This window comes from Conger conger, chromosome 1 (genome assembly GCF_963514075.1).
Source record: "Conger conger chromosome 1, fConCon1.1, whole genome shotgun sequence".
In the NCBI taxonomy this organism is placed as follows: domain Eukaryota; kingdom Metazoa; phylum Chordata; class Actinopteri; order Anguilliformes; family Congridae; genus Conger; species Conger conger.
This window is the reverse complement of record NC_083760.1, coordinates 21,578,294-21,602,593: the sequence shown is the minus strand read 5'-3', so window position 1 is coordinate 21,602,593 and position 24,300 is coordinate 21,578,294. Positions and strand designations below refer to the sequence as shown.

The window sequence follows — 24,300 nt, the reverse complement described above, 5'->3', positions numbered from 1 at the left end:
TCCCACCAAGTACCATTCAATAGTACTTGATTGATCCTTGGTTGTCGTAGCTAATGGATATGGCTCATTTAAAGCAGAACTAGAAATTATTACGGTACTGGTACTCAGTACCAGTAACATCTGCCTGTAGCGTAGTGGTTAAGGTAAATGACTGGGACCGGCAAGGTCGGTGGTTTGAATCCCAGTGTAGCCACAATAAGATCCGCGCAGCTGTTGGGCCCTTGAGCAAGGCCCTTATCCCTGCATGGCTCCAGGGGAGGATTGTCTCTTGCTTAGTCTAACCAACTGTATGTCGCTCTGGATAAGAGTGTCTGCCAAATGCCAATAATGTAACATTGTGGGACTGGTGTGTGTGTAATACCTGTACCTCTCTTCTCTGCTCACTTTATTAGGGGTGGTTCCGATTGTCCAGATTTTCCTGACAATATGGAACACCTGGCCGCTATCACTTAAAATATTCAATCTGCAAGATGGAGTTGTGCACTCTTTTCCCTGGAGCTGTATTTGTCTTTAACTTTTTTTTTTGGGGGGGATTAATTATGTTTATGGTAGTGTAGGCACGTTAGGCTGCAGAAGACATTATATTACCTTCCTTCTTATTTTTTAGTAACTTCAATTTTCTTTTCTTCCACAGGTTTATTTTGTCTTACACTACCAGAACTTGGTGTTAAGTTTTGTATGTTTTGCAAAATAAATCTTTTTGCTTTTCAGTGGGCCTTCACTGGCCCTTTCGTAGCGCCTCGGTTGTTGTTTTGGTGTGAACTCCTTGGCTGTTACGGTCCTAGCAGGGGCGTGCTCCTGAAGCTATTGTTCAACTCTGGGGGATTTTGACACGTATTGTGACACGTAACATAGATAAGATTTGCATTGATACATCTGCCCTTGTTTCTGTGTGCTGTCATTCCACATAAGTGTACAGTATTACATTCCATGCTAGCATGTTCCAAAAAATATAGATGATACAAATTGTGGTATCATTCAATGTGGAATTTATGGTGATGATTAAAGGCTTCTGAAAGGGGGTTAATATTATGAAGTACATCATCGTTTCCCATCTAAACTCTTTCAACAGAACAATAGGTCACACACACATTGTAATGTATTCAATTACTAAGAAAATAATACACAGACTTTCTAGTCAGGACATGAATCCAGACCCTAGAAACTGTTCAAGACCAAACTGTGATAGGTTACTACAGGTTTGAAGAAGGCATTCCCCACTTTGTCTTGCAGAGGCAAACTACCATTCTTTATCGTCATTGTCTTTATCTTCTGCCCATTCCATCACTTCCTGAGGATTTTTTTAGTTGCGATCAACTAGAGTTCAGAAATGCTCTGAGACCATGCTGGTACAGAAGCTCAATAACTGCTCTATTTATTGTATCGTATCTGTATCTAGTTCTATAAGTTGGTTGGTAGCTCGTAACATTCTATGTTATGTAAGGGTTTTAGGTAGTACTTTGCAATGGTGAATATTGGAAATATGGAGGAGGTAGTGTCATGGCTTGGGCATTATTAGGTAGTGTCGTGGCTTATGGCTGTTTGGGAATGTATGTATGAACAGGCTCACTAATCTTTAATGATGATGTAATTGAGGATGGGAGTGTACAGACAGATTTTGACTGGATAGATACAAAGAAATTCCTCCAACCTTATTGGCCGGTGCTTCATCCTGCAGCAAGACAATGACCCCAAACTCTCTGACTACACAACTAAAGCATCCGTCAGTGGGAAAAGGTGGAAAGATTGGGACTATACAAGACACACACCTGATTTAAATCCAGCATTCTATCTAGTTCTGCTGTAGTGTAGGAATAGTGTATCTGTAAGGAGTATACAATAATACATAGTCTTATACTGTAGTTATTCAGTATGAGGGAAGGGAGATATTTATGTACATGCATATTTCTTGAAAATGGTTTCACTGAACAGGCGGAAATGTAGGCGAGAAATGTTTCACGGCCAAAAGGCAGTTGGCAAATTAGCAGTTTCTCATGGAGGCTAAAAGTAGCACAACATGACCATGTAGGTTATGTGTGATTCCACATCCCCTTTTTCAGTAAATACAACCACTTCCTTTTAAGTTCTGTCATTCACAGTGGTAACCTGATTTCTTTTTTTAAATGGTTGGTTTTTAAAGATATTGTCAGACCACAGCCATTTGCATATCTGTCCTGTTGAAGAAAAAATTTGTATTCTGTTGTATTTGATATAAAATGTCGGGCCAAGTCTCACATTTTTAGTCAATCCTAATAAAAGATGTAGTAAGAGATTTAAGGGAAGTGTGGATCACAGAGCTGAGTTGAGCACACGTGCCTGTCACCCTGTCATTGCATGTTATGATTTGCTGTTCAGTGCTGTGTTGTGGTGCTGTTAGTTGAGGATAGATTTAATGGTTGTGTACATCCCTAGCATAGCACCCTGCAGCTTTCCATATTACAAGTAAGCCTGTACATATACAAGACTTAACATCATAGTTATCTCATCTGTTCAAACCATCTCTATTTTTGTTCGTTTCCTTCTTAATATAGACGTCTTTGCGTGGAATATCTATGTTAACAGGTAGTTAAATACCTCAGCCTATAATTAGTGTTCAGCCACAGGGCAAATTCTGAACACATTGCATAATAATAATAATAATAATAATAATAATAATAATACATGTTTATTAGCTGTTTTTGCTGCACTGCTGCACAAATAAGCATTAACTTACTGTATATCAATAATGTGCTAACTAGCACCTACTCATATTGGAACTGGGCATCTTGTTTAGTGAGTGTAAAAACATGTTCCACATTGTTTGTAAAATGACAACAACAACAACAAAACAGATTGATGCTCAAATAATCGTCAATGAGATCACTCAATTTAAGCAGACAAGTACTTGTTTGAACCACTGTGTACCAGTGTTGACTATCCCAAATTCAATCGCAGTCTGTATTCTAAAATTAACACTTAAAATTCACAAATGTACAAGAGGTGTGTGGCCACTAATTCTGGTGAGGTCAGTATGTGCCCAACACAATATAAATGACGATGAATTGACATGTTCATCTCATCTTATCTTTAAACAAATTTGATTACGAACAAAATGTGGATTTGAGCTGCAGGGGGCAAGTCTCACAAATGTGAATTACTGAGTATTCAATGTCCATAATCTATTCCATATAAAGGATTACAATACAGTCTGTAAAGTCATGTTTCTCTGTCTGACCCATCATTCACTTTCTACTGGAAATGGAAAGCAAGTGCAACAGTACTGTGTAGGTGTCCTCGCACGGGGCTCCAGATTATGTAGGGTCCTCGCACGGGGCTCCAAATTATGTGGGGTCCTCGCACGGGCCGCCAAATAACATTTTGTTGATTTTACTCTCGGCACCAGTTAATGTTATGTAGCAGTATAACTGCAAAAAGTAATCAGTCTCATAAAAGTACTGTTACTGTTACTGAAATATCCAACCACAAATTTAGTATTTCAATTAATAATTAAAATAACCAATATTAACGATTGAACATACCGATAACCTGAAGGTTGGAAGTTCTTCGAAAGACTGCTTTAACTCGGCTTTCATGTCTTTGTGATTCCAAAACGGACACCGGGGTTTAATAAAATATATTTATTAAACAACGTACAAACACAGAACAGATAAACTAACGGGAATTAGTAGGGGAAGTTAGGGTGTGGGTGGCACAGATGGTGCAGTGGGTAGCACTGCCGCCTCACAGCAAGGAGGTCCTGGGTTCGAATCCCCGTCGGCCGGGGCCTCTCTGTGTGGAGTTTGCATGTTCTCCCCGTGTCTGCGTGGGTTTCCTCCGGGTATTCCGGTTTCCTCCCACAGTCCAAAGACATGCACGTTAGGCCGATTGGAGAGTCTAAATTGCCCGTAGGCATGAGTGTGTGAGTGAATGGTGTGTGTGCCCTGCGATGGACTGGCGACCTGTCCAGGGTGTATTCCTGCCTTTCGCCCAATGTATGCTGGGATAGGCTCCAGCCCCCCTGCGACCCTGATCAGGATAAGCGGGTTCAGATAATGGATGGATGGATGGATGGATGGATGGAAGTTAGGGTGTGTGTGTGCGTGTGTGTGTGTGTGTGTGTGTGTGCGTGTGTGTGGGCGCGCGCAAGCACGTGTGTCGCTTGAACAAAGGAAAGGTAAAAGTGGGAGTAGCTAGCTTGGGTAAACTAGAGTTCTGGGTGTGTTAATGAGTTTCAGTGTTAGCTGTGAGAAGAGCGGCTACTTGTGTAGTTACATTATTGGCATTTGGCAGACGCTCTTATCCAGGGCGACGTACAGTTGATTAGATTAAGCAGGAGACAATCCTCCCCTGGAGCAATGCAGGGTTAAGGGCCTTGCTCAAGGGCCCAGCGGCTGTGCGGATCTTATTGTGGCTACACCAGGATTAGAACCCCTGACCTTGCGTGTCCCAGTCATTTACCTTAACCACTACGCTACAGGCCGCCCTGTAGTTCACTCTATATATGCGCGAAAGACGACAAATCAATTCACGTGCATACACGGCTAACAGAATACATTCAGATGGTAAGACGGCAAAAACACAGATTCAAAATATCAGTTAAGACTAAGCTAACACTGGTTATGCCTGAAAATGCTTGTTTAGTCTTACTGAGTGCATACGCATTGCTGGATCCAAAAGACGTGCTGTCCTTGTTTGTTGCTGTTTTTCTTTGGTGAGCTTTGCAGGGGGAAATTGATGTAGCGTTCCGCGTACACCAGTTTCCACTCGCTATAGGCCACGAAGTTACCGCGAGGTAACTGGGTGTGTCCGTAGGCCTGGTAGTGCGCTGTGCAGCATTCAGCCTCTGTCCGAGTCTCGGAGCAGATGAGCTGAAGCGAATGGCCAAAAGGGTGCGTCGAAGAGAAGAGGCAGAAGAGAGAGATCCCAAGAACGTGTCTTGCGCTTATACGGGAAAGTTTATTGCTCCCGCCATTACGGGATTGGCTGAACCAAGTTAGACGTCATTCGTGGTGGACGTCGTGAAATTTTCCTGTGGGAATGTGGAAGTTGTAGTCCCTACAACTGTATGTATGAAAGAAATGATCCAAAATGGATGGATCAGGAGATGGCTAAAATTTAGCCTAGCTCGCTTGGATTGAATTGGAACTGAAACTAGTTTCAACAGTGTGGTGGCTCAGTGCAGCAAAAAAAAAAAAAAATGACAAAGAGGAAATGACATTTCTCTTTCAAGCACTGCCTCTGAACTCCGCTGATACAGAATGAGAGAAGAGAACAAGTGAGAATGACTTCGTACAGGCTGACTGGACTCATGTCGCTGCTCTTCAACATCCTCCTCTTCTTCACAGGTGAGAGAGAGAGAGAGAGAGAGAGAGAGAGAGATGGGGAAACAAATCATGGGGGAACACTAAGTCAGAACTAAACCAATTCAAGTGTAGTTTACTACTGTTTACTCACTTTTAAAACAATCATAATACTGTTTTGATTCTCATTATAAAAAGACCAGTACCTCATTCTTAATGACAGCAGAACAGATGACCACACAGACAAACATAACTACATAACTGTGTGCATTAACCTTCATTTGGCTACAGAAAATAGTTCATACAAAAGAGTCTGTATCCATATATGCATGTATACTCATGTGAGAGACAACATGAGGAAGTTGGCAGTGTAGTGATGATTCTCGAAATCTAATCACAAAAGTAGTGATCTGTCTCTTTAAACCACATTTAATCATTTACCAAAAAATATGTAATATCTTATAATAATTTTGAGCTCTTTGTTAAATGAGATGTATTCATTTTTGCCCAGGTGTCAGTGGAGATACTTCAGTGGATGTGTACTCCAGTGTGGGAGATACCGCCATATTACCATGCAGACATAGTGGTTCTTTTAATTGTTCCTCAATTATGTGGGGCTTCCAAGTTCAAATATCCAAAAGCACTATTGAAATGGTCACAGATGGGAAGGTCAAAAAGGAAAATGAAAAGGAACCAGGAAAGCTGAAAGTGGGATCTGACTGCTCTTTGCACATTAATAATCTTACCACTGCTGATACTGGACAGTACTTCTGTCGACTGTATCGCAATAATAAAGACTATAAAGATGCTCCTCATATTTCCTTATCTCTTCTCAGCAGTAAGTATTTCTATTTGGAATTTGTCAAAGGCTATCAGAATGATGGAAGAATGTAGTTAACTAATGTTACAACATTATTTTAAAATGCATTTCATACTAAACTAATTACTAGTGTAGATCTGTGCTTTGTTAAATGAGATGCATTCATTTTTCATTTTCGCCCAGGTGTCAGTGGAGATGAATATACTGTGTACTCCAGTGTGGGAGATACTGCCAGTTTACCATGCAGCCGTAGTGGTTCTTTTGAATGTTCCTCACCTATGTGGAGCTACCACAATCAAACATCCGGAACCAATATCAAACTGGTCATTGAAGGGAAGTTCAAAAAGGAAAATGAAAAGGAACCAAGAAAGCTGAAAGTGGGATCTGACTGCTCTTTGCACATTAATAATCTTACCACTGCTGATACCGGACAGTACTTCTGTCGACTGTATCGCGAAGGAAGTGGTCATACAGATGCTACCCGTATTTTCCTATCTCTTCTCAACAGTAAGTATTTCTATTTGGAATTTGTCAAAGGCTATCAGAATGATAGAAGAATGTAGTTAACTAATGTTACAACATTATTTTAAAATGCATTTCATACTAAACTAATTACTAGTGTAGATCTGCTTCATTTTCTGAGCTTGAGCAGAAGACATATAACTATACCTCATGTTCCATTTTCAGTCTCTTCATCCCCTCCAGTGACAGAGCTGAAGATTGGTAGTACAGTTACTCTTCACTGTCAACTTCATAGTCATAGTCATAGGCCTTGTAGAGATAGCATGAGAGTGACCTGGGTTAGTGAGACAGGAAACCCACTGCAAGGAGCCAGGTACAAGGTGTCAGAGACCCAGTGTTCCTCCAGTCTGACTCTGACACTTGAGCGCTCCGACCGCAACATGAAGTGGAGATGTCAGCTAACTGAGGGGGAGGAACAGAAGGCCTCACTCAGTTACACCACCAGCTTCCCTGGTAAGAGCTTGGTTTCCTTCTTTCTGAAACACAGTTGGTTACTTTTTAGCTGTAATCATAATTGAAAAAACAAACATCAACATTTCTCTCTCATACATGAATTATTAAAGCAATTGAGATAACAATGCCACAATGTTTGTATTGAGCATCCAAAAGTTGTTATTTGTTGTGACCTTTCATTGTTTTTTGCATTGGTGGGAAGTAGGTTCAATCCCCTTTTTCTTATCCAATAACATCATTTCTAAAAGTTATTATGTATTTTATATATGGTAAGCAATACAAAATAATGAGGAGGGCTACTTTTTAAAGCAAATGAAATAAATATACTGTATGTTGTTGAACTTGGTCAAAAAGCATTAGATTCACTAAAAACTGACCACACGCTCTGTCTGTGCCCTCTCTCAGATGAAAATATGATAGGGGTTTGGATTGGCTCTGGAGTGGCTATATGCATAGCTGTTGTCTTCCTTGTGATATTGGCTGTGAAATACAAGAGAAGAAAAGGTAAGACACTTTAAATAGCCATAATTTTAGACCTAATCTGCCTTGTGACTACCGATATGCAAAAGGTTTGTAATAATCATATAGGATATGTTGATTACTCTGTCCTACTAAATGGACTACGTATGTATTTTACATGATTATGGCCCATTTTATATATGTGAGCATAGAAAATATAATTCCTATGATCTCAAGATAAAATGTATATATTTATATATAAAAAAATGATATGCAATATATATATATATATATATATATATATATATATATATATATATATATATATGCCCATTCTATAACACATATGTATTTTACATTTTCCATATACATGTAAACTCAGTGAGCACTTTATTAGGTATTAGACTTTTTTAGGCTTCTACCACTGAAGCCTATCCACTTAGAGTTATAATGCTTTGTGTTCAGAGATGCTCTTCTGCATACCACTGTCGTAATGTGTGGTTATTTGCATGAAAATCCCAGGAGATCGGTAGTCTCTGACATACTCAAACCACCCTGTCTGCCACCAACAATCATTCATTTTCCCTATTCTGATCATTGATGTGTACATTAACTGAAGCTCCTGACCTGTATCTACATGACGTATGCATCGCGCTGCTGCCACACAATTTGCTGATTAGATAATCAAATTAATAAGTAGGCCTAATAAAGTTTTAAAAAATTCCTAATGAAGTGCTCGGTGAGTGTATATACAGTATACATGTTTCTTATAGTGTTGTTTTTATTTTAAAAAACTGTGAGTGGTGCCATGCACTTTCCATTTATTAATTATGGTCTTAACAGTGCTCCAGGGTATCTTCAAAGCCTTAGAAATCTTCTTATATCTCTCACCTGATGTGTACCTTTACACAACTTTGTCACGGATTTCATTTGCGAGCTCTATGGAGCCCATGCTTCTGCCTTTCAGTGAGACTGCTCTTGCATACTAAGGGACCATGGTAAACAGCTGTTTTTATACATCTCATCAAGTTAATTGCTGTGATTTCACACAGGTGTGGGGCAATTAGCTATTGTTTGGTCTTGAAGGCAATTTGCCATATCTGAGGTAGTTTATGGGGTGATTCAGTAGAGGGGGTGGATACTTATCAAACCAATTTATTGCAATTGTTCATTTTTAATTAATGTTAAAACAATTTTTTAATTGGTTTGTCACTTTGAGAAGGTTAAGTACTGTATGTAGATTTGTAGAAAAAACACAGATTAAATGCACTTTAATTACAGGCTATATGTCAAGTAAATCAGAAAAAATGTTCAGGGGGTGTATTCATTTTCTATCCACTGTATATGATTTGTTACAAACCTTTTGCATACGGGTAGCTTTGCTACATTATAATACTGGCTTTATGATAACACTTTTACAATTAATGTCCTAGTTGAAAGGGAGACTGCATTTACTCAAGATACACGGAGTGACACAGTTACCAACCAGAACAAAGTGAGTGAATATAAATCTGCTAAATTTACAGCAGCTGTTGCTTTGTGGTACATCTGTAATAATGTATGTGTATTTGTGTGCAGGGGCAGAGTGAGGATACTGTTACCTATGCTGTGGTCAATCCCTCTGCTGCTGGAAAGAGAAAACCAGGCAGAAAAACCGCAGAGTCGGAAACTGAATACGCCACCATTAATACCTCACGCTGAACTCGTGAAAAGGCATAGGGGCGTGCCTCTCTAGGTTGCCTGTTGGGGACAGGAGGCTCGTTACACAATAGTTTCGGATGAAAAGTGGAATGAAATAGGAAAGTGTGCTCATAGGTGGAAAGTGGTTTTAGAGCTTCTAAGCACAGTTCAAAATCATCAGTTCGGCTTCACCCCCCATTGTGCTGTGTGCTGTACCCTAACGAATGCACTCCATCTGTAAAGTATTTGCAAAGCGTTTGGCTCGATATGTCCATAATTTAAGTTGGGGCTGCTGATGACTGGAGACAGTTCTTCACAAAAGAAACTCCAGAAAATATATACTGTATGTACTGTAAATACAATCATTACCTATTGTACAAGATGGAACATTTTGTTTTAGATTTTAATTCAAAGCTATATAGTGATAATGTAGTTAATTTTCTTATTGGTGGTAGCTCATTTGCATTGTTCCTTATCATCTGTCTATATGAAACTATGTAATGTATGGAATACACCCTTGGTGTCCCAACCACCATGTTTGTTATTTAACCTTAAGATATCTTATATTATATATCCTAGTTTAGAATTTGTCTGTATATCAAGATGATACCCTGCATGTGCGCAAATAAAATTATATCTCAGCCAGACTATTTCTCCAATTTCAATTTTAATTTTCTGGTCCTGCACCTATGAGAAAGATTGCAAGTGATAATCTGTTATTTTGCATCAAGACAGTTCACATAAATTCAGTGGAGCAAAGTGAAACGTTCAGTGAACTGTTCTGTCCAGCAGATGGTAGTATTAGCTCCTTGTATTTTTGATGCTCCTGCATTTAAACCTCTCAAACATTTTCAGGAGACAAACATCTAAATGAGTACAGGTTGAAAGCGTTTGATGTGTTTGTTGTAGTTATGTTTCTTTGCACACAAGAGAACATCTTTGTAATATACAGTATATTGGTTCATTCATTTTAATTTCAATTTCATATGATTCCAGATATTTATGAGAATGTATTGGTTCTCCCAGTTCCGATAGATTTTTTTAAGGCATCAATTCAAATCCCTGCCTATATTGATACTTTCTGCAGAAAAATAAATGAGTTATTGCTCTCATCCTACCATGCACGCACACATACAGTATACCCACCAAATCTCATTTGTGCAGGTGAAGGAACATTTCAGAAACTTAATAAATCAAATACCCGGACTTACAAGTTTACAGACCATCAATATGTTCATTCTGTTTTGGGGTATTTTATCATTTGCACTGAATAGCCAACATTATTATAATAGAATGTAACATCTACAGTATAAATAGAATATTGAATACCCCATCAATCAAAACACAGATACGGTCCCTAAATATCCTCCTCAGAGGAATATCTGGGGATACAATGAACACTTTTTTAAACATTACAATACCTAACTCCTCAAGAACATGTTTTACTTTATACAGCAATTCTACACACTCAACACAAATATCCGTATTTATTGACTAAGCAAGAGACAATCCTCCCCTGGAGCAGGGGTGAACTGTAGCGTAGTGGTTAAGGTAAATGACTGGGACACGCAAGGTCGGTGGTTCTAATCCTGGTGTAGCCACAATAAGATCTGCACAGCCATTGGGACCTTGAGCAAGGCCCTTAACCCTGCATGGCTCCAGGGGAGGATTGTCTCCTGCTTAGTCTAATCAACTGTACGTCGCTCTGGATAAGAGCGTCTGCCAAATGCCAATAATGTAATGTAATGTAATGTAATGTAATGTAATGGAGCAATGCAGGGTTAAGGGTCTTGCTCACGGGCCTAATGACTGTGCAGATGTTATTGTGGCTACACCACAAAACCACCGACCTTGCAGGTCCCAGTCATGTACATAAGCCACAAGGCTACAGTTCGCCCTGTATTATGGCTAAGTTTATGGATCTGTCTTCCACAAAATGCATGGAAATGCTCTCTAATGTGCAAAATGTGCACACACAATTCCACTTTTCCTGGACCAAGGGACTGAAGCTGAAATGCTGTAGCACTCTTATCAGCTCGACTAAGTACAAACAGATTGTACCCACTAATCACAACAGGCCCTCTCTAAAAAGGCTGGAACAAAGTGCAAAAATCAGACAAAAGGCTGAAAATTAATTAGAAAATAAACAAAGAAACAAGTTCCCATACATGTGTTCATACAGCTAAGTAATAGTATGCAGTAGAGAGCTATTAACAGCCATGACTGTTATTCTGTGGAGTGAAAAACGGACATAAAATCAGTGAATCCAATTGTAGTGAATATACATGCCAGCTAGATGTATTTAAAATATTTTGTTAATATTGCATTTGCTCCAGAGTTAATAGCATACATAGTTATTTATAAATACAAGTTGTTTAATGGTGGTGTGTGGAGAAGCCATGGGACATTGTTGTCACATGTGTGCCAGCTTTCTTTCACCTATCTTAAAGGCGATAAGAATGATGCATAGTTATTGTATGTATTTTTCTTACAGAGTGGGTTACTGTACACAAAATCAACTGCAGAGCAGCATCTATTATGTACCAAAACGTCCAGTGTATACTTTAAACAGGAACAAAAACCTATTCCACTTCAAAGCACAATTATATATATATACTTATTACTTAGGCCTGAATTATCAGAATAATTATGTGTAAAGAAAACTCCTAGACCGTGGCACTATTGGTTGAGTAGGAGCATGACATAAAGATATAATCTAAAAATAGGACTTGAATGCTAGAGAATCTCCTTGTGAGGGAATCCTGCAGGACAAAAGAGTGCACCGCACTGAAAAGGCACAGTCATGGGAACAACAGGCCCCATGCTGGGAGGGGACCCATTAGGTATAAAATTCCTGTTCTTGACTGTGCAGGAACCCACAATGCCAAGCTCAAGAACAAAAGGAGGCAGGCGCCCCACCCCCAGCCCCCAATCTCAACCTGCCTCCCGGATCTTTGAAGATCTCCCACCCCCTCCCCTCGTCCACGGTGCGCCAGACCGACGGAGCCGTCCTCTGTGCTCAGCCATTTGCATTTCCAACACTCCGGGCTGGCCCTCCTCCGTGCTGCCCGGCTGATCTGCGGACTTAAGGTGTCTAATTGACTGGGGTGAAAGTGGGGGGCTGGTTTTAGGGGGGTGAGTGGCAGGCTGGATTAAACTCTACTTACATGCTTTCCACACCAATTAACAATTTACAATTGGATTTTTATTTTTTAAATTCACCACCCAACCTAGTTACTTCATCTCCCAAAATGGGTTGATTTCTGCTTAGGTGTTTCTTCCAGCCAGGCTAGAATTTAAATTATACAAATAGATTTATCCACAGACCCACTCATGTCTCTTGAGATAGGTGAATCTCAAACTGGTATATGAATTGTGAACAATGAACAATCTCCTACTGTGATAGGCTCTCCTTCACATTCTGAATGGAGTAGTAAAGTACATGGTGCAATAATTCCTTTCTCTTAAGGATGATGATGATGCTCTCCCAATAAAGATACACAAAAAAGGAGACATACCTAGATTAAATCCACATGATCTGTTTCCTCAGTTATCCCTATCATGATTGGTGGAGCTCTAGTTGGGGTCATAAAATAATGATTTGGCTCTAACACTAAATGCTAATCCTGTGAATTTAGTAAGAGTGAGGGAAAGGTGGAGGCAATATAGCTTTATGTGGAAAGAGTATATTTAGCCATCTGGATCTAAAACTATGGAAACTGCAGCCTGGAGATTTCCTCTGGCTTATTTACAGTAATGGCAGAGCTCAAAACAATTCATTTATTTTAGTAAAAGATAATTAGCTCTAAAAGACAGCCCCCCCCCCCCCCCCCCCCCACAGAGTGTTTTGGAAGCCTCATTTGGGGCTCATTCATGTTAATTCCCTGATATACTGCTCAGAACTACTTACTTAATCATGCTGTGTTCATCTTTGTGTTGAAATTTCCAATGGACCGCCTTGATAATTTCAATTAAAAAGGACTACCGTAAAGGTATCTTACTCCAATTTTTTGCACAAGGGCCATTTCTTAAAATGACAGAGATATTAAAATGTATAATAACAAAATATAAAAATAAAAAAACTGCAGGAAAATATACCATCACTGTGGTATTCTTTATAAAAAAATAAAAATAAAAAGCAGATTGAAGCAACTTCTTCCTTGGAACATTATGTCAACAAACAGTAGAAAACTCAAAAGCAAAACTGTCCCATACCAATTACCAACCTCTAATAAGTGTCTGCCACATTTTCTACTTGCAGGATCACAAAGAGTATTGTTGAAGTGTGTGTGTGTGTGTGTGTGTGTGTGTGTGTGCGTGTGCGCATATGTGTGGCTACCCGAAACTGTCTCTAAAGTTCTTCCCCATACCGGGCAATTAAGCAGTATTCATGGCTTTTCCTTGCACTCCAAGTGAAGCTGGAAGCACGGCACCAGGTTGTCTACGTGCCCAGCTGTGAGCAGCCCCCCCCCCCGCCATGGACTGTTGGGACAAATGCAGAGATTCTAGTCTGATGGAGGTGGTGTGGGGGCAGGGTTTAGTATTGGGCTATGAGAAGCCAATGGGGGCAGGGGTGGTGTGACTACCAAGGGTGTGTATGTGTCAAGAAGACCTGAGGAAAGGCCTTTGATTCTGAATGGCTTGCAAAAGGCAGTCAGCTCAAAGGTGTTAGAAATAATACTCGACAGAGACAGCAAGATCAATGGCACTGTACCACACATCTCTCCACACCCTGTCTGGCCACGGCTGTGTAAATCGCATCCTCAGGCACAGAAACGTACTCAATGTCCAAAGAGAATGAGCCTGACCAAGATTCAGAGAGGGGAAATATGTTCTCATTTTCTTGTTATGATTGCCTCATTGTATATTGACAGACTAAGGTCTGTTGCTCTCATAGTAATGGTAAATGGCAGGCATTTATATAGCGCCTTTATCCAAAGTGTTGTACAATTGATGCTTCTCCATTCACCCATTCATACACACACTCAGACACTGACGGTGATTAGCTGCCATGCAAGGCCCCGACCAGCTCATCAGGAGCATTTGGGGGTTGGGTGTCTTGCTCAGGGACACTTCGACACAGCCCGGGCGGGGGATCGAACCGGCAACCCTCCGACTGCCAGACGACTGCTCTTACTGCCTGAGCTATAGTGCCAAAAATAGATGTGCATGACAACCATAACTTTCAGTTAAAGCTATTAAAATTATTTTGAGTTTGCTTAAATTAACAATGTGCCAGGAACATCTAGAACACAATGCACAAGTAATGCTTTACTATGGCAAAGAGCTGTAGAAGTCATAGCTGCTTATCAACATCATTCAAGTAAAATCAATGTCTATTGATTGATCAATGTCTATTACAAATGCATACTGATTGACCCCATAATTTAACATTAAATAATTTAGAAACTGGATAATAGAATACAGGCTACTTAAACATAAAACCATGAAATACTTTTTAATTTGAATGCATGACAAACCACTGGACCATGTTTTGTTATTGCATTATTAAATAAATTTTATGTTAAGTAGTAGCTTACAACTTTTTGAAACAATTATCAGTGTTCCACTTTCAACATAACGTATATAATTGCCTAATGAATGTCATAGGAGTAAAGCGTTTAAAAGCCAACATACGTAAAATATTTAATTGGTCTCTAATATAGACATTTCTTTTCATAAAATAACAAGTATCTTATTTGCTCCTTTGGATACTATAATCGCAGGCAAAGAAGCTAAAGGAGAGTCCTTATCAAATGTGAATAGTTACAGTAAGCAACAGAACAATAACGGTACAATACAATTAAGTAACATTAATAACATTCCAGTAAATATCAAGACTTGTTCAGACTAATGCAGATATAAAGACGGAATACAATTCAGAAGGAGAGGCCCATTAACATTCTCCTTCTAAATATTCACAAGGGTGGCTATTTCTCTCAATAGAGTAAAAAATAAAATGAACAGAGCTAATGTTATCATTATTCCATATAACCTGCTTCATTGTTCTCACACGAAACAATACAAATTATTATTTGGCCAGAAAGATTCCAGCCGACTATGAATTAGGTACAATACATTTCCAAGCAACTCTCAAGGATCCCCTTGATACTCTGACTGTTTCTACCAAAAGAACCAAATTAACACTTAGCAGATGGGCTTGATTTTTACGTTATTCATTTTTTAAACAAAAGTAGGATAGTCCATTACAAGTCGATCGTATTAGATCGAGTCGTTTTTAAGTTTTTATTTTTAGAAAGTGTCTGCAAAATGTAAGGAGTAATACTTTTAGCTAATTCGCACTTCACATTGGAATTGACCCTGGCTCTGACAGGGGCCATTTCTTTTTTTCCTTTCAATCTTAGGCAAGAAACAAAAAAGAACCTGGTGATTGACAATTTCCTGGAGGGAGGTACCATTGACATCATTTCAAAACTCCGAATTGTCCGGTTTGAACTCTCCTCAGTTTACCTTGGCCGTAGACCTGTTTGGAAGCTACACACATAATGGATTTACTCTGAGAACTGGAAGGATTTGTTACCTCCACGTTTCCTTGCCGTCCAAATTGCGCTGTAGGGCGAATTTTACGAGGACTCCATAAACATTTTGGTAAGGGTAACTGCATTTTATTAATTGGCCAGCTGATGTGAAACCCATCCAGTGAGTTCAATTTCAGCATTCAGCGTTGATGTAGGCTACACACGATGGGCTACAACAGCAAATATTGTTCTTTGTTCGAAATTGTTCTTTTTAAAACACTGTTGGCGGTATTATTAAGCAATTTTATTAACTGGATAAGTAAAAGTTATTCTTCAGTTTAACGTTGAAACTAATACAATTGTTTTCGTCACATGCATTGGTAGTTTCGGTCTAGAATTAACCCCTTTTTAACCCTTAAAAGATTTTTTTCGATTTCAGTGGAAATAAAGACAGCATATCGCTGGTTTATAAGTTGCGGCGATATTATCACTATATTATCGAAGATTCTATATTTTATGTTATCGCGAAGGCACACAAAACTAGGATGATGGCTAGTATCTGTTTGCAATAAGGTTTATCCCCAAGCAAACTAGCATGTTGTCGAAAGTCCGTCAACTGCATAGCCCACTAACTCATACATTGGATAAAGAGTTGTAGCTGGCTATAGGCCTGTAACTTAAAATCACACCGAGCTACAGTACGCGTGCGGATGTATGAATAACGACGCAATTAAATGTCTTGTCCCAATGAAAAGTAAAGTTTTGCATCGGCTAGTCGTTGGTGACTTGAATGCTTGCTTGAAATCGCGATTGCGCGTCACGTGACTGATAGAACTCGCTCTTTCAGTGTCGTTTTTTTTCTGTTCAGTCAAATTGATTTGTTTTGCTTATAAATTGGCTAGAGATGATCTGGTTTTGGAAGTGCCTTCCATGGGGTTGGATCGTCTGAAAGGCTTGCGCTATGGTAGCCTAGACATGGAAGATGCTACTTCACTATGGAAAGGTCTTTTAAATGTGCATCTAATATAACAAATAGGCATAGATTGCATAATTTTTTGTATTAATTGGCCCAGAGTTTTTTGTGTGTAATAACCGTTATTTTAGATATGTAAAAACAACAAAGGTTTCTCCTCACATGTTGTCCTTACCGTGGCTGGCATTGGGGTTGTTCTATTTAGAAAATACACTTCAAGTGGGTCTGTGTGTATAAGCTATATCCAAGTCATTCTTCTTCAAGAATTGCATGTATCCTATCTTAAAAACCTTCCAAAAATCTCAGATTGCCCCTCCATCCATTCAATTTTTACCATCAACCTACAGGCAAACATTAAAGGCATGCTGTGTTTCAAAATAACCATGCTAATTCATATCTATGATGCACTGGCAATCTCTGTTTTTTGTGCTCCTTTACCTGAATTTGTTATTCTAAAATGTTTTTCTGGGCATGACACTGTTTTCTGTGTGTGGATGGTTGGATGTGGCTCCAGAGCCAGTGGGGTGGGGATCAGGTTTCAGCAGAGCATTTTGTAGATGGCTAGCTACTACAATGGTAGAGGTGAATAGGCAAAAGTACAGCAAACTGAAACCACAAGCTGATGGGGCTCAAAAGTCAATTGGAATTGCTTTTCCGCTCTAGCGACAGCTGTTGAAAGTGGAGATATAAATATAAAAACAGTATAATGGATTTGAAATATAAAAATGGTGAGTGAGCACGGTTGGGGTGGGCGGAGGAGATGTTTTTGATTGTAAACGCAGGACCACGGCAAGGCTATAACCTCCTGCCTAGTATGTCTTTAAACTTTGGAAGACTATTTGAATAATTTATTTTGCATAATGTTGGACGGCATAATTCAAAAAGGGCATAGACATGGAACCACTGGACACTGAAACTGAACCATTTGTCGAAAATGGAGATTTCAGTGATGAAAGTAATGACAAACCGAGCCTGCTTTGTGTTAATTCAAGTTTTAGGAAAATAAAAAATAGTAGAACTTATTCATGTATTCAAAACCTTATTTGATCAAGAGATGGATTGTAGCAAACACCTAAATGTTTGATCCCCAGGTCCAAGCACTCTGGTGTATTATGCCTATGTATGCTCATCAGGTAACACAAGCTTGAATATTGCCTCCTACCCAGTCCCAGTATACATTTTTTCTTTTGATGCCCTTAAGATATTTAAAACACTGCCGTAAAACATTCCAACTCATGCTTAGACTAAGGCCACAAAATGGTGGGGCTTAAAGACCCTGCTTGTTCAAATATGATATACAAGATATTAAACATGGAGCAAGTAGCTAATTGGAGAACTGGGTAGTGCAACTTAAAAAGGAGTTACATTTTGGCATTAAGGAGACAATATTATCCAGAGTGAATTGCACAGCTTATTAACTGTGTTATTCAAGGGTACACTTTTGCTACACTTCTGCCCAGGATAAATTTGAGGAGTATCTGTGCTTCTACAACAGAATATTATTTGGTCCAATTGGTTTTACATGTAATTCTATAGCTTATTAAATATTCTTCTTTCTACTGGGATAATTTAGCATATAGCCCATTCAGGTCTGCAGGTATAATAGTACCTACACATATGATTATAATAAATGATAGTTTACATTTTAAGAAGGAATTTCATTTATTTCCATGCACATTCTGTACATTTTATTCATTTTACAAATGCGATTGTGGACATTCATTGAAATTAAACAATGAATATCAGGCTAAAGTGTAGACTCGCCTTTAATATGAGGGTATTTGCACTCATAGTGATTGGAATTGCATCCCTTTTTTAGGGAACGAAAAGTCATTGGACAGTTGGCTTCTCAGCTGTTTCTGATTAATCAGATCTCAATCAGTTATTCAATTGCTTCCTTAATGCAGATAAAATAAAGTTTTCACTATCTAGTCTTGATTCTAGGCTTTCAGTTGCCTTTGGAGTCTGTTGTTGGTGTATGTCAACATTAGGTCCAGAGGAGTGCCAATGGCAGTCAAGGAAGCCATTATGAGGCTGATGAATAAGAAAACTGTCTGTGATATAGGCAAAACGGTAGGCTTACCAAGATAAACTGTTTGTCAAGGAAGACCACTAAAGTACATGACTAAATTCTCACCGTAATGATGCCCAAAACCTCTAGTTGGCCGCAAAAACAGGATGGCCAGTTTACTGTTTCCTAAGTAGTACCTAAAAGTGCCTGCAGAGATCTGGAATACAGTCTTGTGGACATACAAGATACATGTTAACCGTAGTCTTTTATTGAGTGATGACGAGAACAAAATGTGGAGGCTAAAAGGAACTGCCCAAGAACCAAAGCACCAAAAAAACTGATCAAAGGACTAGGGTGAATTAATTGGCTCTTAATTGGGTTGCTAAATACATGTTTAAGTTCTTTCATAATGTATTCCATAAAATGATTAATACAATGCAGTTTTTATTATTTGCTTTGTCCTTGAATTCTTCACAAATGGTTAGTTTTAGTGGTTGTGTGTTCTCACTTGCACCAATTAGGACTCACCTCAGTCTAATTTGATCAGTTAAAACAAAACATGTTTACCTCTCTTTGTGTAATTGTTTGCAGTATAGAACAATGTGAATATGGGACTTCTGCCTTGCTATTTCTGAGATGATGTGATTTAAGATGGTAAATAATGCCTCTAAACATGGAAAGAATAATTAAGAATAATATTATAATATTATTAAATATTGTTAATACTGGGATTGCAACTGAGGTTGGGATGGAACCAGCATACACAGTGGTATTGGAGGGCTGAGCTTAAATTGCTCTAAATCCATTTTCTAATTTGGGCCAAAAGAATATCCCTTCTCAGAACTAAACTAACCAATTAATTGTGCGTGTTTTTTTTTTTTTTTTTTTTTCTTCTTCTATGTTGCAGACATGATTCAGAGACAAGAAATTGTGCGCTCTGTCCTTGCGGAACTGCAGGATGCGACAGAGTGTGTGGGTCTGGGACCACTGGTCAGAGTGGCTCTGGAAGTGGAGCAGGCTTTTGCCTCTTTCCACCTCCCTGGGTCCATCTACAATGACTTCTCAGCCAAGGTGGACATCGACCAGGTAGCACACTGCCTCTACCCAGAAGATGCACCAGCTGACATGCTCCCAGTAACCTGCAAAGGGGAGGGGAATCTCCTGTTTGATGCTGCCAGCATGCTGCTTGTGGGGAACACCGACCTCAGCCTTGAGCTCCAGGTCAGGACAGTTGTGGAGATGCTGCTCTGGAAGAGATACTACCTGAATGGGATGATTGACTCCAAAGTGATGCTACAGGCGGCCCGGTTCTCCCTCTGCACTGAGGAGTCCGCGGAGATGCTCAGTCTGCCTATGGCTGTGCTGGAGGCCATATTTGATGCAGATGTCAAAGCCTCCTGTTTCCCTGGCTCCTATGCCAATATGTGGCACGTCTATGCTCTGGCCTCTGTCCTACAGTGCAATATCTACTCCATCTATCCCATGTACAACCTGAAGATTCGGCCATACTTCAACCGTCTAATCCGGCCCAGGACCTGGCCCCGTGACTCTGGGCCCATGACCCTTCACATCATGTGGTCAGGTGAGCTCGAGTCTATGATGGTCTTTAAGCCCCACCATTTTGTAGCCTTAGTCCAAGCCTGTGACATTCAGATGGGAAGCTTCAAAGATGAACAGCAAGTTCTTCCACTAAAAACCCTAGAACTGTTGAACCAGGATCCTCAGCTTTCTTACTCCAGTCTCAAAGACAGGTACAACATCACAAAGAGCACCTTCTACAGGTGGAAAAGACAGACCCAGGAGCACCGGAAAAAAGCTGCTGCCAGGTATGAGGCCAAACACTTCCTACAGGCCTGCTACAATGAGGGAAAACTCTTACCCCTTCATCAGTTCAAAGAATTCTTCCCTGAAATTTCCCGCTCAACATACTATGCCTGGAAGCACGAGCTGCAGTCCTCTGGTGGCAACTTCACAGTGATGTCAAATGGAGATGAAACCGCATCCAGAGAGAGCTTTGAGCAGGATTCTTGGTCATCCCCTGAGAGTGATCTCCCGCGTCACTATGACAGTGTTGCTAACTTCCTCGTCCCTAGCAATGAGAAACTGGGGGTAGACCGAGCCCAGAATTTTGCATTCATGCAAGAAGCAAAGAAGTGTTTGCAGAGCTGCATTGCAGTGAACACGTCCTTCCCATACAGGAATTTCAAGAAAAGATTTCCCGGCATCTCAAGGTCGACTTACTACAACTGGAGGAGAGAGGCCATGTTGGCTAACCCGGGGTACAAAGATTCATTTGGTAGCAGTGAAGACAGCTCAGATGCGGACAAGATTCCCAGTCCCAGTGGAGAGTCCTCCCCTGTTCAGCTAGAGGTTCGCTGGCCAGGCCCCCGGGTAAAGCTTTACAGGCGCAAACACAAGAGCATCCAACTCTCATTCCTTCATAAGAAGAAACTGAGGAATGAAGCCAAGAGGTTGGTTCAAAAGTCCAGAATGTCTCTCTCAAAATTCAAACTGAAATACCCCTCCATCTCTTCCTATTCCTACTGGTTTTGGAAGAAGGGCTTTGGTCGAAAACGGGAGCAAAACAGTGTGGCAGATGTTAAAGCAGAATGGTCAAAGGGGTCAGTAGCTCCAGAGGAGTACACCGCAGAAAGCCAGAATGTGCTTTCTTTTCAGAAGAATGTGCTTCCTTTTCAGAAGAATGTGGATCATTTGAACAATCAGACCCTGAATCCTTATGACATCACCCTCTCTGGCTATGCTGTCCCTGAGAAGCACATGCAGGAGCAAGTGTTTGTCATGGATGTGGTGGCCTTAGCCAATTTCAAAGCTAAAGCGAAATTATTCCTTCAGCAGCGTTTTGAAGAAAAGTCCTTCCCCACATTCAAAGAGTTCAGGTCTTACTTCCCACTTACCCCTCGGTCTACCTACTACATGTGGAAAAGGGCTTTGCACCATGGGCTACCATTAGTTCATGGCTGATTTATCCTGGCAGACAATGGCTTTTGGACAATACAAGTTTACAATTTTAAGTTTTTCCAGTGGAAGACACTGTGGTCTTTTTCAGCTATCCAGGTGAAGCTTAAAATCAAAATTGCAACTAAAATTGCATCTTAGGCACGCACTCTCTTCGCCTCCTCTTTAGCCTTGCATTTATCATGTGGACATTTGCATGCATTTCAATCAAGGCCATAAGTACCAGTACTCCACTGAAGAGATCCAGACTTCCTTCGGGCAAAAGACAGTTTGAAATCCAAGAATGTCTGTTGCACATTTGGCCTTTTTCTGTACACTAATCCCTTCTTTTTTTTCTTTTCTTTTTTTTTTTTTTTTTTTTTCCAAAGTAGTATGTCAGAAATATTCCCCTATCCCACAGATTCACATGGATTTGCTAGTTTGTCATTCTGTGTGTTTATTTCAATTAAATGCAGCTCTTCGGTAGTAGGTAACTAACTTCTCAAATCTATGTTTACTAGAAATGTGTAAAAGGCTCCTTCCCATATATTTAAGACTAGCATATGCACCACTGCAAATTAACATGTCTTAAAATGTCCCAAATATTTCATCTTAATTTCCTACAACAGTAAGTCTATTAGAATTAAGCTATGAAAAAGCAGGTATACATTTAAAGATGCCATATTATAATTGTACTGTAATTCCATCTAGACATATTACATCTAACACTTGGCCCTGTGTTAATCTTCCTGAGTGTTGCTTTTGTAAGGATGTATAGATTTCAAGCAGTACATTAATCTTCGAGGTGAGTTTTCACAAGTGACGTTAATGGTCCTGCATTTGCACTATCACAAAAGTTACTTTGGTTGCATGCAGATGTGCCTGGGTTTGCCTACACTTTTGCATGTATATTTGTCCCTCATGAAGAAATGCACATCATGAAGAGGTCATATATGTGCTTATTTGATATATGATTGTTTACAGCCTGTTTATGTTTTCATAATGATTTTTCCAAGCAATGTTTGAATTGTATCAACATTTGAACTATTCAGGGTTAAATTAATATAGATAAATGTACAATATATCCTAGACTTTTCTTTATTTCCCTGTCCCAGTTTTTACTTTTTATTTTACTATTGCAATATGAATTTGATTATTTATCCTCCCTGGCACCTTGATGAAGAGTTTGGTATGTTGAATTTAGCGGAGTCTAAAACAAAGTTATCTATGGTCTTTTGAGGCCATATTTTATTTGTTATAAATCTATTTTTTCATTTTGGTTGTTGATCAGATTTAGTTGCCTGCATCCCCCCAGTATAGTAACAGATGAGTGTCTTTGCTTCAGAAATTGGTTAATGTTTGTAGCCTTGTTGTTCTATCACCCCTTAACCATGTTCTTGTTTTTGAATTGTTTTTGTCAGCTTGTATATAACTTTTTCAATCAGGGTTTGTATATGACCGAAAAGAGCAGAGTACATGTATTCAGTTAAATTTGGAAATGTTTCTCAGTGCAAAGCAGGAAATCAATAAACCATCTGCTCAAATTCTCTTGTGATTGAATGTTTTCAGCCAAACTTGCACATTGTCACGCTTCGTTTCCCAGATGAAGTAAACAATTTGGACTTTTGCACACTTCAAAATTGTGATTAATTCAGTGCTGATGAATTTATTTAAAATTAATTCTACCCTGCAAACTCATCCTCACATGAAATTGTTCTTCAGGCTGATGTGACAGTAACAGCAGTTGCATTCTTCCATTTCAGACACACAGGGAAGAACCTGAGTAGATAGAATAGACCGTTTCTTTGCGCATAATGATGTTGAGAATGGGGAACAAAGGGCTTCAGTTCAGATTTAGGCTATTTTTGAGCTTAGACAATATTAAACTGCTGTTGAACAGTTCAGTCTGAAAGTGCTTTGTGCACTTAGAATTGACAGAGGACACGCACAATTTCAATACTGCATAATTGCTGCTGGATCACAAGGGCTTATAAAAGGGGCATGGAATGTATTACAGTAGAAATTGGCTATTGTCAATCAATCATTTACGAAAGGGCAGGGATTTGCTACTTTGTATGAGCCAGTTGCAGCTCAAGGAATTTTGGGAAGACTACAGGAAAATCCAAGACCAATGTCCAGATTGATGTGGCAAAATGGAACTGTAATAATGGATTGTAGCCATACGGTCTGTGCTCGGGTTGTAAACTCCAGTTCTGAAAAGGTAGCTCTGCTGTTCTGTTAAACAAGGCATTTTGGCGGAATTGCTTCAGTAAAAGGTCCAGTATACATGTGTGATGGATAAAGTATATTTGGATAACTGTATTTTTGGATAACCTTTTAATTTAGCTGAAAATGAAGTTGAGTCCTACATAAGGTCAAGATGCTGCAAGGACTCCTTGTGTAATGGAAACCTTTTATCAGAAATGTAAAGTTGTTTTGTGTTGATAATTTTATTTTGCTTCAAACATTGTTGAAAGACTGGAAGTGACTTGGGGTGGGATAAGTGAGGTGTTGGCCTCAGGAAATGATGGGTATGGTCAGGAATGCAGTACTCAGGCAGTTTTAATATGACCTGCACAGCTTAAGTTTTGCTCAGGTTGCTAATCTTCTCAAAGATAGCCTGAGTTTGAGGGAGTGATTACAGGAAGTCTGTAAAATGATATCTGTTA

The 24,300-nt window shown here is 39.5% G+C and overlaps 2 protein-coding genes across 2 annotated transcripts; both read left to right on the top strand.

Moving 5' to 3' along the window:
• Positions 1-5,888: 5,888 nt before the first annotated feature.
• On the top strand, positions 5,889-9,621 carry LOC133121662 (uncharacterized). The gene is made up of 6 exons (XM_061231066.1): positions 5,889-6,117; positions 6,283-6,606; positions 6,787-7,074; positions 7,480-7,578; positions 8,967-9,028; positions 9,112-9,621. The coding sequence occupies exons 1-6, from the start codon at positions 5,889-5,891 to the stop codon at positions 9,232-9,234; spliced, it is 1,125 nt and encodes a 374-aa protein (XP_061087050.1). The 3' UTR covers positions 9,235-9,621.
• A 6,063-nt stretch (positions 9,622-15,684) lies between these two features.
• Positions 15,685-23,175, top strand: vrtn (vertebrae development associated). The gene is made up of 2 exons (XM_061216046.1): positions 15,685-15,822; positions 19,584-23,175. Exon 2 carries the CDS (start codon positions 19,586-19,588, stop codon positions 21,656-21,658), a length of 2,073 nt encoding a protein of 690 aa, XP_061072030.1. The 5' UTR covers positions 15,685-15,822; positions 19,584-19,585; the 3' UTR covers positions 21,659-23,175.
• The last annotated feature ends 1,125 nt before the right edge of the window (positions 23,176-24,300 follow it).

Bases quoted from the DNA above. Each gene is read 5' to 3' on its own strand.
- vrtn (XM_061216046.1), top strand. From the start codon at position 19,586: ATGATTCAGAGACAAGAAATTGTGCGCTCTGTCCTTGCGGAACTGCAG.
- LOC133121662 (XM_061231066.1), top strand. From the start codon at position 5,889: ATGTGGGGCTTCCAAGTTCAAATATCCAAAAGCACTATTGAAATGGTC. The intron at 7,579-8,966 runs GTAAGACACTTT...TTAATGTCCTAG, and splicing joins GAAATACAAGAGAAGAAAAG to TTGAAAGGGAGACTGCATTT. The intron at 9,029-9,111 runs GTGAGTGAATAT...ATTTGTGTGCAG, and splicing joins CAGTTACCAACCAGAACAAA to GGGCAGAGTGAGGATACTGT.